Source organism: Temnothorax americanus, unplaced genomic scaffold (assembly GCF_048541705.1).
Source record: "Temnothorax americanus isolate GAGA-0224 unplaced genomic scaffold, ASM4854170v1 Scaffold90, whole genome shotgun sequence".
In the NCBI taxonomy this organism is placed as follows: Eukaryota; Metazoa; Arthropoda; class Insecta; order Hymenoptera; family Formicidae; genus Temnothorax; species Temnothorax americanus.
The window spans coordinates 311283-326271 of NW_027509813.1; the positions used below are offsets into that span (position 1 = coordinate 311283).

The 14989-nt window shown below is 34.3% G+C and overlaps 1 protein-coding gene across 5 annotated transcripts; it reads right to left on the minus strand.

Annotated features, from left to right (window-relative positions):
- Positions 1 to 1703: 1703 nt before the first annotated feature.
- LOC143908267 (glutathione S-transferase omega-1) lies at positions 1704 to 7602 on the minus strand. Of its 5 annotated transcripts, none has more exons than XM_077425773.1 (7): positions 7502 to 7602; positions 6672 to 6709; positions 6158 to 6315; positions 5695 to 5859; positions 5489 to 5621; positions 5260 to 5375; positions 1704 to 4820 (listed from the first exon to the last, which is right to left on the minus strand). In XM_077425773.1, the coding sequence occupies exons 2-7, from the start codon at positions 6694 to 6696 to the stop codon at positions 4698 to 4700; spliced, it is 720 nt and encodes a 239-aa protein (XP_077281899.1). In that variant the 5' UTR covers positions 6697 to 6709; positions 7502 to 7602; the 3' UTR covers positions 1704 to 4697. The 5 variants fall into 5 exon arrangements, with proteins under 5 accessions (XP_077281899.1, XP_077281898.1, XP_077281897.1 ...); XM_077425772.1 differs by having other exon boundaries at positions 7489 to 7586; XM_077425771.1 differs by lacking the exon at positions 7502 to 7602 and adding an exon at positions 7201 to 7479.
- Between the last annotated feature and the right edge of the window lie 7387 nt (positions 7603 to 14989).

A 14989-nucleotide genomic window follows, 5' to 3' on the forward strand; every position in this document is an offset into this window, starting at 1 on the left:
CCCCGTGCTTTCGGGGGAGGTGCGGTAGTCCCGAAATAGTTCACGCATGTACTTTGTAAGGCACACTATTTCGGGACTACCGCACCTCCCCCGAAAGCACGGGGGGGTGTGCGTGAACCTCGGTTCGCGTGGAAAGTGTATGCGTGAACTATTTCGGGACTACCGCACCTCCCCCGAAAGCACGGGGGAGTGTGCGTGAACCTCGGTTTGCGTGGAAAGTGTATGCGTGAACTATTTCGGGACTACCGCACCTCCCCCGAAAGCACGGGGGGGTGTGCGTGAACCTCAGTTCGCGTGGAAAGTGTATGCGTGAACTATTTCGGTACTACCGCACCTCCCCCGAAAGCACGGGGGGGGGGGGGTGTGCGTGAACCTCGGTTCGCGTGGAAAGTGTATGCGTGAACTATTTCGGGGCTACCGCACTTCCCCCGAAAGCACGGGGGGGTGTGCGTGAACCTCGGTTCACGTGGAAAGCGTATGCGTGAACTATTTCGGGACTACCGCACCTCCCCCGAAAACAGGGGGAGGTGTGCGTAAACCTCGGTTTGCGTGAAAATGTATGCGTGAACTATTTCGACATATATATTAGTCATTTATGCCTTCTAATACTCAAAATACAACATATGTCAAGGTCAAAGTCATCGGTGAGGTATGACCTAATATGTATATTTACCAAATTAAATTGTAGTCAACTATGTCGATTTGAAGCGACTAGCGATAGCTTGCAAGGCATCGCGATCGATTACAACGAATTGTAAAAAGTAGGACTGTTTATACCTTTAGCAACTTCGAAACTTCGAAGTTTCGAAAAATATATTTGTGTAAATTTAATTCATTTTTTTTGATCATATATATTAATTAATTCTTTTTATTTACATTATTTTTACCGTCCTCTAAATGAATTCGCTATTCACACAAATAATATACTTTTCAAAACTTCGAAGCTTCGAAGTTAATTTCGAAGGTTCAAAGTTTAAGTAGGGTGTCTTCGAAGTTTCGAAAAATATATTTGTGTGAATTTAATTCATTTTTCGAGCATATATATTAATTAATTTTTCTGTTTATAATATTTTTAGCGTTCTCTAAATGAAATCGCCATTCACACAAATAACTAAAATAACATTTTTTGAAATTTCGAAGCTTCGAAGACACCACTTCGAAGGTTCGAAGTTTAAGGTGTATATCGAAAACTTCTAAGCAAATCACCTTTACCTATTGTAAAGATCCACACCAATTTATATTTGTAATAAAATATAACGAATTGTAATAATAAGTGAGATAAGGAGCGCATAGATAAACAAATCGGTGATCTCTGGTAATGACGTTGGCAACAAAAATTGGGTTTACATATGATAAGCATGCAATTATACATAACGCAATAAGTTATTGACGATAATACGTATTCGATGCTGTTGAAAAAATATTAACAAAATACTACATATTGCTGTTATGGTGCTGGAAAGTATAATATATGTATAGAAGTAACCTCGGAAGTAATGCATGTATGATAGGAATAAAATCTGTGATATGTTACATCATATATTTTCTTGAATTCCTGGAAAATCCATTTTTTGTTGGTAATGCCAGACATCATCGATATAAAAAATAAGTTAATTGTATACTAAGAATATCTTTAGGCGCTCTGCTTTAATTAAATAAAATTGCAGAGAGGAGAGTAAGCCATATATGCCAATTGCTCGCTCTTGAACTGTTCGTAAATTATTATAATCAGTAAAGCAGTTTGTACAGAAGTATCAAACACAATGTCTTTTAACCGCAAAAACTTGGCGAAACGTTATTCCTTCTGTAATCTTTCAAGTTTTTCATATTAAACAGTAAAAGCCTTCAAAAATAAATATGAAAGAAGCGATGAGTAAAGCAAGTAATATATTATTTAATCAAGAGATAAAATTTGACTCTTATTTGTTAATTTTATAGATTCAACAAACTTATTTTGATCGTTTGGAATTTTGAGACAATATTGTAGCGTAGAAACACAATATGAAAACAAAAAATATTGGAGACCGAGGCGAAATCGTCACCGGGGCGAAGTCGTCACTACAATTATCTCGAAATCTATATGTTGTATGAACTCGCTATTAATATTGTAAACGCTACTTATGGTGGCCATGTGACCAACGGAGTTTAGTGAGATTATACGCCATGTTGTGATCTTCTTTAAGGCAAACGTGTTTTCGGAGGTCAAAAAGTGAAATTTCTTGCGCGTCGAAAATTTTTAATATTTTAAATATTATTTTCTCTCCGAATCTCGAGATAAGTGATTCTGAAGAGTAATGCATGCTGAACACGAATCCAGTAAAGTTTTTTTATTTTCGTTGATTTCTAATATTTTATGAGCGATCAAACTTAAAATCTGTGTCCGAGGCGAAGTCGTCACCAAGCCACCGGGGCGGACTCGTCACTGTGACGAATTTATCCCGGTGATTTCACTTTATTTTTCGTTGCAAATGCGTCATTGTAATTCTCAATTGCAAGAAAATGGTACGCACGTACCATCGCAAAACGACTCCTGTCGACAAGCAGGAAGGCAGTTCTTGCGGTGAAAAAAAAATAAAATTAAGACAAAGTAAGACAAAAGATAAAATTAAGAAAAAAAGTAGCCGCAAAACAATTTGGAGTCCCGAGAATTACGTTGAACGACTAGCTGAAGAAGAATAATGATGAAATAGCATACTTGGATGACGTGGTCGTACGATATCATGGAGGCTTCGGGCGAAAATCGAAGGAAGCAGCAATAGTCGGATTCCAACGAGGACTTGGATAATAGGTGCTGCGTGTGCTCAGAGATGGCAGAGAACAAAGCTGACGAGAAACAGTGCGTTTCGTGCGAGCGTAGAGTACATAAGTGCGTGCGCTTTTCTTGTAATTATTTTCCGCCATCGTGTTTTTAATTAATGTCTCCATTTTTCTATTAAAAAATAATTAATAAAATGTGTATCCTATCATTTTTCATGATCGAAATTATAAATTTTTATTTAAAATCCAGTCCGAGAATGGAGTGACGACTCCGCCCCGGCAATTTTGAGATTTCAATTTTTGCATCTTTGTCGTTTTTACTCTATACCGGTTGAACAAAGCGACATAGACCAAAAATGCCCTTATAAATTTTGTAGCCAAGGGTTCACTCTTTACAACGGTATACCACAATTTACTAAAAAATTATTTGTTTTGTTGTTAAAAATCGGCACCGAAAAAATAGTGACGACTTCGCCCTGGTCACCCCTATGACAAAAATCAAAAATTTATATAAGAACGCTTGTATTTTGTTTCTTTATCAAAGAATTAATTAATAAGGATTAACACGTTATAAATGCCGATTTGCACTTTATAATAACAGCAATTGCAATAATTATAATACAATACTGCAGTTACAGTCAAGTTAGTGCCTTGCTAAAATGCAAAATAATTACATTATTGCACATTTCATTACACTTATATTAGAGTGCTTACATTTGATGTCAAAGTACAAGCCATTTGTTACATAGACCTATTTTGTATTAAAATAGCTATAAATAAATAAAGGATTGGAATGTTGCAGTATATGATGAGCAATTGTATAGCGCAGCATATAATATGTCAATATAAAAATAAATAATACGTATTAAGGCTCCTGGGTACTCGTCGCGGCCATGTTGGAATGTGCCGTCAGAAGCGAGAAATGACACGTTGAAAATTCTTGCGTAGTATCCTCTTCTAAAAAGGGCATGTCATAGGTATTGTTGTCACTTTTCCGCGATGCCGATTGGTTCTCTTGCTGCGCTTACTTCATTTGCAGCTGTCATTGTATATTTTGACAGTTGTGTGTATCATGGGGTTAATAGTCTAATAGTAATAGCATAATGTTAAAGCTAAATAGCGCGCGCGAAGCGCGCGTCTGTAGTGTCTAGTTTCCAAATAAAAAGATATTTGCTTAAAATAACACTACAGATCACTTCAGCACACTTCGAAAATATTCCGAGTTGAGGTTAAGTCTACCCCCTTTCCCTGTTAATAAACGGCCTTAAAACGAATGTGATACGATGCAGGCTTGTATTACATTCATTTTAAGCAAATATCTTTTTATTTGGAAATACTACGCAAGAATTATCAACGTGTCATCAACATTTCTCGCTTCTGACGTCACATCTCATGAGATGTCAGGAAAGAGCCGAGGAACCTTAAAATTAACATATAAAAACATCTAAAAAGGATACCGCATATTTTAAATAAAAAATGGCTTTCGGTTAATTTTAAAATTGAAATATATTCTTATCTTTCTGATAAAAGTATAAATAGACACAACCTCTTAAAATCAATAATTCTTAATATTTTAAGGGTTTTAAAACTCTGTGGTGACTAAATTATTAATTTTAAGAAGTTGTATCCGTTGACACTTTTTATTAGAAAGATAAAGACAGTAACATATTTCAATTTCAGCAAAATTAATCAAAAGCTATTTTTCATTAAAAATGTGCGGGGTCCTTTTAACACAAAAATATTAACACAAAAAAAATTGCACATAAAAAATTTATCACACATTATAACAGCAAAATTAACACACGTGAGTCTAATGAGATCACAAACTATTGATGTTAATAACATCGACATTAATAATATCGTGTTAATACGTCAATTTACGTCAAGCCATGTTGTGTTATTTATCTTTGTAGCATTTTGTTATACTACTATAAATATGTTTAAAGATTGTCATAATCAACGTTTCCCGTTCTTACAGCTTCTATGAATTTTGCGAACTTTTCATACGGGCATCTGTGTTTTAGAACAAATGGCTGGTCCTTCATACCATCTACCCATTCCATCTGAAACAGAGTGAACGATGATCAATAAATAATTATTTTTCTTAATGTGAATGTAAGAAATCTATTACAAATCCAAGTGCAACTTTGCGCCACATAGTTAAATTACAATTCAAATAGATCTAATTAAAAAGATGTAAGATCTCTTGTTAAGGTTTATCGACGTTATCCAGATAATTACCGAGTTTTAAGATTATTACAACTCATGAAAACGAATTAATAATACGCATAAATACATTAACAATTTAATTTAATATGAATAAGATATTATTTTATTATAAATGTGTGTGTGTGTGTGTGTGTGTACAATGTCAATGGGTTAAAATAAGTTTTTAGAAAATGTGTCTATATGAACAAATTTTCAAAAATTTCAGAACTTCAAAGAGTTAGCAAGTTTGAAAAAAGTTTGATGTTACTGGATACACTTTATTATTTTGCTTACAATACGGGGAAATCTCTCCTTATCAAGACTTGCACGTTGCTTGTAAAGTAGAGTCAGAGCCTTTGCACGCTCAAACCAAGGCCATATTAGAATGTCTAGCATACCTGGATTACTCCCTAAAACAAAAAATAAGAAAACAATTCTTATGATAAAAATATGATTTATTAATAATATTAGAAGAAAGAATACATAAAGAGAGAAACGGGAAATAGGGTGGATTTGTACAAACCTCCGAAAAAGGTTGTCTTGCGTATATTAAGCTCGTCTTCAAATTCTTGTAGGTCGTTCGTTACCTCAGTGAGAATCTCTTCAAACTGTCTCTTGTCCTTGCCAAATATACAATTCGTAAAAGTGTCCATAATCTATAAAGAAAACGAACGCAATTATTAAGCAACCACTGGAAAAAAGATTATATTTTGACGAGGTTACAAGCACCTTAGAGAAGTGATTTAACAACTCTGAATCACGGCTTTTTGTCTCATCGTTGTACAAAGAAGGCTCGGGGTATTTCTCCTCCAGGTAGTTCGCCAACGCAATAGAGTCCGTTACTAGTGTACCGTCCGAATCTATATAAGCCGGTACCTTGCCATCCGGGTGAATCTAAAAAATATTTCCATTACACATAACACTAGTAACAAGATCTGCACATTTGAAAACAGTCAAAAACTCCCAGACAACACGCATATCTCAAATCGGGACATATAACGTCTTAATAACGTCTTTAAGACGTTTTATGTCCCAATTTTAGATATGTTCACTGCCCAGGTAGCAAGATGACGTTTAAACACGTCTTAATGATGTTAGAAACATCATTAAGACGGAATTAATACGTCATTTAACCTCATTCTCCTACATGGGTGGGCTGTTTCAATTCAGAATATATTAGACTGCTGCATACTTGAAGAAACCACTGCGGCTTGTTCTGTAAGTTGATATTAACGATATCGTGCGGGACCTGCTTCAGACTGAGCACGAGGCGTATTCGATGAGCGAAAGGGCAATATGCCATGCTGTACAAACGTCCCTGACCCTCCACTTCCGCTGGCTTTTCGGAGCCTGAAACAGAAGTCAGTTTTCTCTCTCACAAAAGACTCGACGTGACGTGGAGTCTTCACCGGTGACACTACGTTTACGCGAGCTTTACTTCTGAAGTAACTTACGATAATTTCTTCGCGTAAACGGGATTTTCCTTCGCGTAAATGGGATTTTGTAGTAACTTGCGATAATTTACTCCGCGTAAACGAGTGATATATCGTAAGTTACTACAGAAGTAACGCTCGCGTAAACGTAGTAACTATGCGACATACATATGACAGACATTATTTATACCGGCTTCTCGTAAGCGTATATCCTGATATATCCTTTCTAAAGCAACCTCCTCTCGGCACAGACTCGGCTGTCGCATTACTTACCATCTGCCAAATGCGGGGAACTCATCTGGACAATCCTTCTGTGAACAAACAGTCTTGTATGCGGGACGCGGGATGAGGGATCGTTAAGATTCTTAACAAGATGCGGCGTAGACGCCAATCCTCAAGGCTGAAATCCCATGGTGCGCAATGGTGCGGAATGGAAGTGCGGAATAGAGAATGCGTCATAGACATAGCCAATCAGAGCTATGCCGCGTCAACGCATTCTGCAAATGTCTCCCGCCCTGTGCACATGGTGCGTCATAGACGAGCAATGACGCATCCGGAATGAAAATAATTGATATAATAAACATTTTATTAAAATAATTCAAACGTTTTTATAAAAAATAATCTTTGTAATAGCAATAATAATTATTAATATAACATTAAATAAAATTTTATATTGAATATAAAAAAATTGAAAACAATATTTTTAAATTTTTGAACTGCATTGACGCATTTTTGATCATTTTTCTGCACCATGTGAACAGTACGGTCAAAGACTTGCGGAATGCGGAATGCGTGATGCAACCTCGGCACAGTACTACTGTTGGTCTCGATCATACACGCTATACAGTATTGTTGACGTTTTTTTGCTAAAACTGTTGTGTGTGAATACGGAAACCAAAATAATGATGGTTGAAGAGTCTATTAAAGTTTTAATGAATGAGAACTCTAATGCTCCGATTAAATACTAAGGTTATGGCTCTATGATGCAAATCTTTAACGCAACTGCGCCACGAACGCATGCAGGAAAAATCGTAAACACTGCGGCATAGCTTTGATTGGCTGTGTCTATGACGCATTCTCTATTCCGCACTTCCATTCCGCACCATGGGATTTCAGCCTGACAAGCAATGACAAGTGCACAGATTAATAGACAGAGACAGATAGCCAAAGGTCCGGGTTGAGACTTTGAGACCATGGTCACAGTATAACCACAGTATAACCATACCCAGTAGCGACAGTGTCGGCACCTTTGATGTAGTTGTCCTCAAGTCACGTGGTACGTCGCCATATTGTCAGATGTACCGGCGCTACAATTGAAATGTACATATATAATTAAAAAATGTATATGAGTATATATAATCAAAAAAGATTTTTTGCGCAATTTTAATTATAATCCAAAGAATTTCTTGAAGTAGAAGAAATGAAAATAATACTTCTGTGTATTTTGTATCATTTTATTTCAAAATTTTTCGTAACTTATTGTGTAAATAGAATTGTAAAATGTATACAAAATATATATAATTATTGAGCTCAAAAGCGAATATAGATCATTGGGCGCAAAAGCTAATATTTTTATTTGTTCTGTCATTGAGTAAAAAATGCATAAAAATATTTAAAAAAATACTTATGTTTATTCCGAATACTTGCGTTAAAATTTCATAATTTTTACTGAAAATTTTAGTAATATATAAATATTAAGATATCCATTTTTTTTTAATTAATTGTTCCTCATGGACATCCTTCAGTAGAAAGAATGTGCTCCAAATGTCAATGTCAACTGAAACAATAATTGGAATAAGTGAAAACATGTAATATTCACTATCATTATGTGCTGTTACTGTATAATACTTACATAAAAAATAGTAAAAATGTTAAAAAAAGTAGCAGAAATGTTAAAAGGAGTAGCAGAAATATTAAAAATTTATTTCAGAAAGTAACACATGCATTTTGACATTCACAAAGTTGCCAAACACATTTAGTTTTATAACAATAAAATTATAAACGAACTTCAATAATAAATTTAATTAACGAAAACACATTTACTTTTATAAAAGTAGATATTAAATAATTTGCATTTATAAGGAAAATACAGACATTAAATTCTAATCGTGACGTAAAATTATAGTTTTTCTGTGTCCGGATTGCGATTTGAAACGTTTATTAATAAATTTTAATGTATAAAATAGTCGAACTCGAGCATATAATTTCAATAAATAATTATGCGGAAAATGTTGACACGGATGAATAAATTCAACTTCTTTAAAAATGGTAATGAGGATACGAATTATATGCTTTTGTACAATCAATTCCTCAATTTTAGAAAAAAATAAATTTTCCAACGTTTTAAGATATATTACGAAATCATCGTGCGGCATAGATAAATTTCCGAAAGGATTATCTTCAGTAGAATTGTAAGCCCTAAAGAAACAGTAATATGAAGTTTCATTTAAGTCGATGTACGAGTGTGCATATTGAGAACAAATCTCACACGAATGTTTTTGAAGACATTTACGTATTACGTATCCACAAATATATCGGAACGCATCTTGTTCGTTTACGTCCATCTGACGATAATCATGATCATCCAAAAGTATTGGTGTAATGTCATCTGTCTTAGGTTCAACATCCATATAATTCTTCTCTCTAAAGTTTGTAATAGCTACAAATATATCAGCACTGTCTCTTTCACAATTTCCAGTTTCAGCAGTACAATATTTCATAGAAAAAATTTTTCTGAATGAATAAAAAAACTGAACTGGGGTAGGATTAATAACATTGCCGTTCAATCCTCGAATAGCCGAAAAAAAGTGTTCCAAACAGTCCTGAGTAAAACGGCGTAATAATAGAAATTGCATTTCTGGAAACACATTTTGCAAATGTTCCCACATTTGAAGAAGAGAATTTATATTGTGTTTCATGCATTTGAAAACTTGAACTTTATTAGAAATATTAACACCAGTTTTATTAAATATCGTTATTTTGGATAAATAATCTTCAATTTTTGAAAGAAATTCTAATTGATATTGCGCTCCCCGAAAAGCTTGTTTAAATTGTGATGGATGTTGAACCGAAGATGAATTGAATAGATCAAAGTAATCGTTCATATTTTGGATAAAATCTGCTGTTCTAAGTGCAATTGGAGCAACCGCAGGTTTAAAAGCTCCAGAAATTACCATTTTCCTCAAGCTACTACTCACTGTAAAACTCAAAATTTGTGTAGCCAAATATACTTTCATTTTATCGAAATTTGAAAATTTCATATGCTTATCAGTGAGTTTAGGTGCAAGTCGAAATTGCCTAGTTTGATCTTGTTGAAATAAATCATCAACGCACTTCCAAGATATAGGTTTAGAGTCATACTCAATAATATTGTCATGGAAATTATTCCTGACAGCTTTAATTATATGAGGTGAATCAAAAAGATGTGAGATTCGCTCGTTATTAACAAAAAAAAATGGATTGTTCTCTGTCACACCTAAGTATTTAGCGGTTAATTTAAAATTCCCTCCCATGTCTGAAACAAACGCTACTACTATAAACCCCGCATTTTGCAGTTTTGTAATTGCTTGAGGAATAATGGTTGTTAATTTCCTAGCAGAAAATGAAGAATGAAGAAAGAAGTAAGCCAAAGGTTGTTTCCAATTGTTGCAAATCCCTCTGATCATTAAAACTGCAACATTACATGCTGGAAGATATGATTTACCATCACCCAAGTCTTCAAATCCAATGACTTCATCCTGACTTATATTATAATACAGATTTGCTTTAATTGATGCTTCATCAATGCATAAAATGCAATACTTCTCGAGAGGTGACGAAGAAGCCTGTAACTTTTTTTTCAAAACATCGAAAACAAAATCATGCAAACCTGGAGTAATTTTCAAATGTTCAATCATGCGTTGTAAGGTTCTTACACTGGGAAGGATAAATTTTTGTGCAAAAGAATTATAAATTCTGCCTCCCCCAGAAAACAATATATCTAAACAAAACTTTTTAAATGGAAGCGAATATTTTCGTCCTTTGGCTGACTTATATCTACTAAGACGTACTTGAGTTTTTACAAAATTTGCAATCTCTGGTGGTAGAAATTCGTCTGTAGCTTCACAATATTCATTCAAGGACATTTTTTGTCTTATTTTTGAAGTTTGTATCTTATTTTTCTGTCGTTCTAATTGTTGTTTTAATTTTCGAATTTCTCGATGTAACGCTTCAATTCTGCCTCTCAAAATTCTTTTGCGCGGGGAATGATTAGAAAATTTTGGCTCTGTTTGACTATATTGATGCAACTGTTGTGGTTCTGTTTGAGCATATTGATCCAAATATTGTAGCTCTGTTTGAGCATACTGATGTGACACTGATTCCACTTGCTCATGTTCATATTGCCCATGATGGTCGTTAACTATAATATTTAAAAATACTACATCACTTATGAAACTTAAAAAATTAATGATTATATTCCATTCATTACAAAGAAAGAACGAATATATAAATTATAATAACCATACATCAATTTTATTTTCTAAATTCACAAAAATTTCATGTTACTAGCATTAGTTAATTCTATATTGAACTAAAATTATTACCTAATATTGACTGACATTCAACTTTGTCTGAAAAGCCAGTTTCAAATAATTCCAATTGTTGCTTATCATAGTTAGATTTAATGATATCACACTCAACTGAAATATAGTAATTATGTTCACAAAATTTTTGATATTTCCAACCATACACACACACACACACACACACACACACAGAGTTCAAAACTGCTTACCTGATATTACTGTATTTTCCTCAGAATCATCACTCAAATTAAATGTTGCGTTGTTTTCACTTGATAATTCAAAAGATTTATCATTTTCCATTTGTTCGGGGATTGCATGTGGTTGAAGTCTGTTTTTCAAATCGTTTAAAAACATCGACGATTTAAAATGATCACCACAAACTTTGTAATTTTTATATAAATTTTCTGGTGACGTGTTAATTTCGCGACCACATTTTTCCAACCACAATTTTGCTCTGAAAGATGTTTTGTATAAAATATTAATGAAAAAACACTTGATATATAATTCAATTAACAAATCCGCTAATGGAAATTATTTTTACCTATCTGGGTCTTTTGGAAAACGAAAAAAACTGGGACCAGATTCACGCCCAGAAATATTTGAACAATTCTTCATGGCACAACTATATCCACCTCTCTTCATTAACTTCATTTTAATGTAGCACGTCACACCCGGAATTTTCTTATCACTAATAAAAAGACACAATTTATTCAAATAAAAAATATGTCATAAAACTGTGGAGGTTGAGGTTACCTACGATGTTCGAGACGCAACTGGGCGCAACCATGTTGTGAGATGTACGGACTCGCACATGCGCACTAAAATTTTATTCCGGGTCGGACGGCTGAGTGTCGCTACTGGGTATGGTTATACTGTGCCATGGTTGAGACGAGACCAGCATTTCTCACTGATTTCAGCGCCATACCGTGTAGCGGCCAATGCAGTAACTACTTTCTTAAGATAAAGCGGGTCATTTTCGGACGAAGTCGCTAATAGTCGATAAGTCGCGTCGCTATTTTCTGTAACTCTTATTATAACTATACAGTTTCGTTATCATCGTTATATATTATCGTTGTGCAGATATAATATATGATAAAAAAGTTGCGCAACGACTATATAATGATAACGAATTGTTATTGTTAATAGTTATAGAATCAGAGCGCACTGATCTCTAAGCCGAGAACTCCGCATGACTTGTTAGAGAAGTTATATTATTGTAATCAAAATTTTGTTAAGACTTTTAGCCCTTAAAAGAAATTTGTTATGTCAATTGTAGTTAAAAAGATATTGATGATTAACATAGAGTCTATTGCATCAAAGTTGCGACTTACATATACTACGTTTACGCGAGCGTTACTTCTGTAGTAGTTAGTTAATGGATACCCTGGTAACCATCTCCGATAGAAAACGATAAAAAAATTTCTTATCGTTTTTAATACGGTTAGTGAATCGTTTATTTACGGTACTCTATCAGAAACTCACGTTACAAAATACTTGGGATCCTATCGTAAATGTCTTATCAGTTATACATCAGTTTCTATCGTTTTTAATATGGTTAGTGAATCGTTTATTTACGGTATTCTATCAGAAACTCACGTTACAAAATACTTGGAATCTTATCGTAAATGTCTTCTCAGCTGCACATCAGTTTCTATCGTTTTTAATATGGTTAGTGAATCGTTTATTTACGGTACTCTATCAGAAACTCACGTTACAAAATACTTGGAATCCTATCGTAAATATCTTATCAGCTATATATATCAGTTTCTATTGTTTTTAATATAATTAGTGAATCATTTATTTACGGTATTTTATCAGAAACTCACGTTGCAAAATACTTGGGATTCTATCGGAAATTTCTTATTACCTTTATATCGGTCTCAATCAGTTTTTAACATAATTGAAGTTTCGTTTATTCACGATACTCTATAAAAAATTCTCGATACAATACACATGGGCTTGCATCCTAAATTTCTTATTAGTGGTGCATCGGTTTCTATAATTTTTAATGGTATTAAAGTAGCTATAATTGTCTTTTTAATATGGTTAATAGTGAACCGTTTATTTACGATGTCCTGTCAGAAAAAAATTGGAAAAATTTGAAATTTCTCAGCTATATATCAGTCAGAACATCTTTAGATGTTTGCTACTCTGCATGCCACCGGATTATAACCGTGTAAAAGAAAAATAAACCGTATCAGAGATCTTTCTATGATAAAGAAAGAACTGCATTTTTTTTTTTAATAATTAAGCTTCCACCTTTGCGACAAGCACCAGGAAGCCAAGGGTCAAAATTTTCACGGTTATTAGAGAAATAAAAACAACATTTACATTAGAAACGTCTTATTTAAAATTGCACTAAAATACAAATAAAATATTTTATTATTTTAATCTTAATAACAAATCACACATAAAAATACTTCGACGAACTTTGTTTTCGAAGATGATAAGTTGTATGTCGGAAAATCCTGATAAGAAACGATAGATGTGTCGGTTCGGTTAAGTCGTATAAATATCGACGAGATGTTTATCGTTTTAACCTTATAAAAACATATGCAAAGTAGAAGGTTTTCAAACGATTCAATTTATATCATTAATATACGATAGAAAACGAACCGATTTGCTGCCGTACAGAAGATGATAAGTTGTATGTCGGAAAATCCTGATAAGAAACGATAGATGTGTCGGTTCGGTTAAGTCGTATAAATATCGACGAGATGTCTATCGTTTTAACTTTATACAAACATATGCAAAGTAGAAGGTTTTCAAACGATTCAATTTATATCATTAATATACGATAGAAAACGAACCGATTTGCTGCCATAAAAAAGATGATAAGTTGTATGTCAGAAAATCCTGATAAGAAACGATAGATGTATCGGTTTGGTTAAGTCACATAAATATCGATAAGATGTCTATCATTTTATTCTTATATATCCGTATTAATGCATACGGTAAAATTATTACCATAAATAACGATACATATTATATCGTGTATATACGATTGATTCAGATGGGCAATAATTGTACATATAGAAAACGATTCATAACTATAAAATTTGTATAGTTATTTTTTTATTCGGACCTAAAACGATAGAAACCGATTCGATTCGATTAATGTTTTATCTGTCTTCTAAATATGCAACGATAGAACCGATAAGATACGATTAAAAACGATACAGATATAGCCGTTTTTAATCGTTTTCTATCGGATATGGTTACCAGGGTACTTTATTACCCACAAGGGGTCTAAAAGGGCGTTTTGTAGGGACGTACCCAACCCTGTACAGTTTCATAACATCCTTTCTCACCTCTTTTCCAACATACACAAAATGGCGTTTTGAAGGGACGTACCCAACCCTGTACATTTTCCTCATCCTATTCCGTCCTGGCTCTTGGCCTTATACATTCTCATGCCCTCCCTCCCCTTCTCGTTCTTTATCCCTTTCCGTCGCTGCATCCTTTCCTTCCATTGCTCCTATATCTCTTCTTCTTTTCTTCTGGATTCTTCAATGCAAGTTTGTTCCTTCTTCCTCCTTCCATCTCGATTCTCTGTCTCTTGCTTTTCCTTACCCCTTTCCGTCGCTGCATCCTTTCCTTTCATTGCTCCTACATCTCTTCTTCTTTTCTTCTGGGGACTTCAATGCAAGTTTATTCTTTCTTCCTCCTTCCATCTCGATTCTCTGTCACTTGCCGTTCCTTCCTTCCAAGATCCGCCTTCCTTCTAAACAATCAAATCAAGAACTAGTTGTATGACACCTTCCTTTCCGTTCTCTTCTTCTTCTTACTTCCTCTTCTCTCTCTTCTGTCATTCGCCATAGCCTCTTCCATATTCTTTGCTCCTCCCTTTCCCTTCTTACTTTCTTCCTCCCCTTCTCGGAATTCCGACCGGATCACCTCCTCGTAGGAGTTCCTACTGTCCTTTCTGCTCACTTTCTTTGTAGTCGCCGCTTCTATTGCTGTTCTCTTCCCCTTTCTCTTCTGATCTCTCCCTCATTGGCATAGCTCTTCTGCATTTCCCTGTCT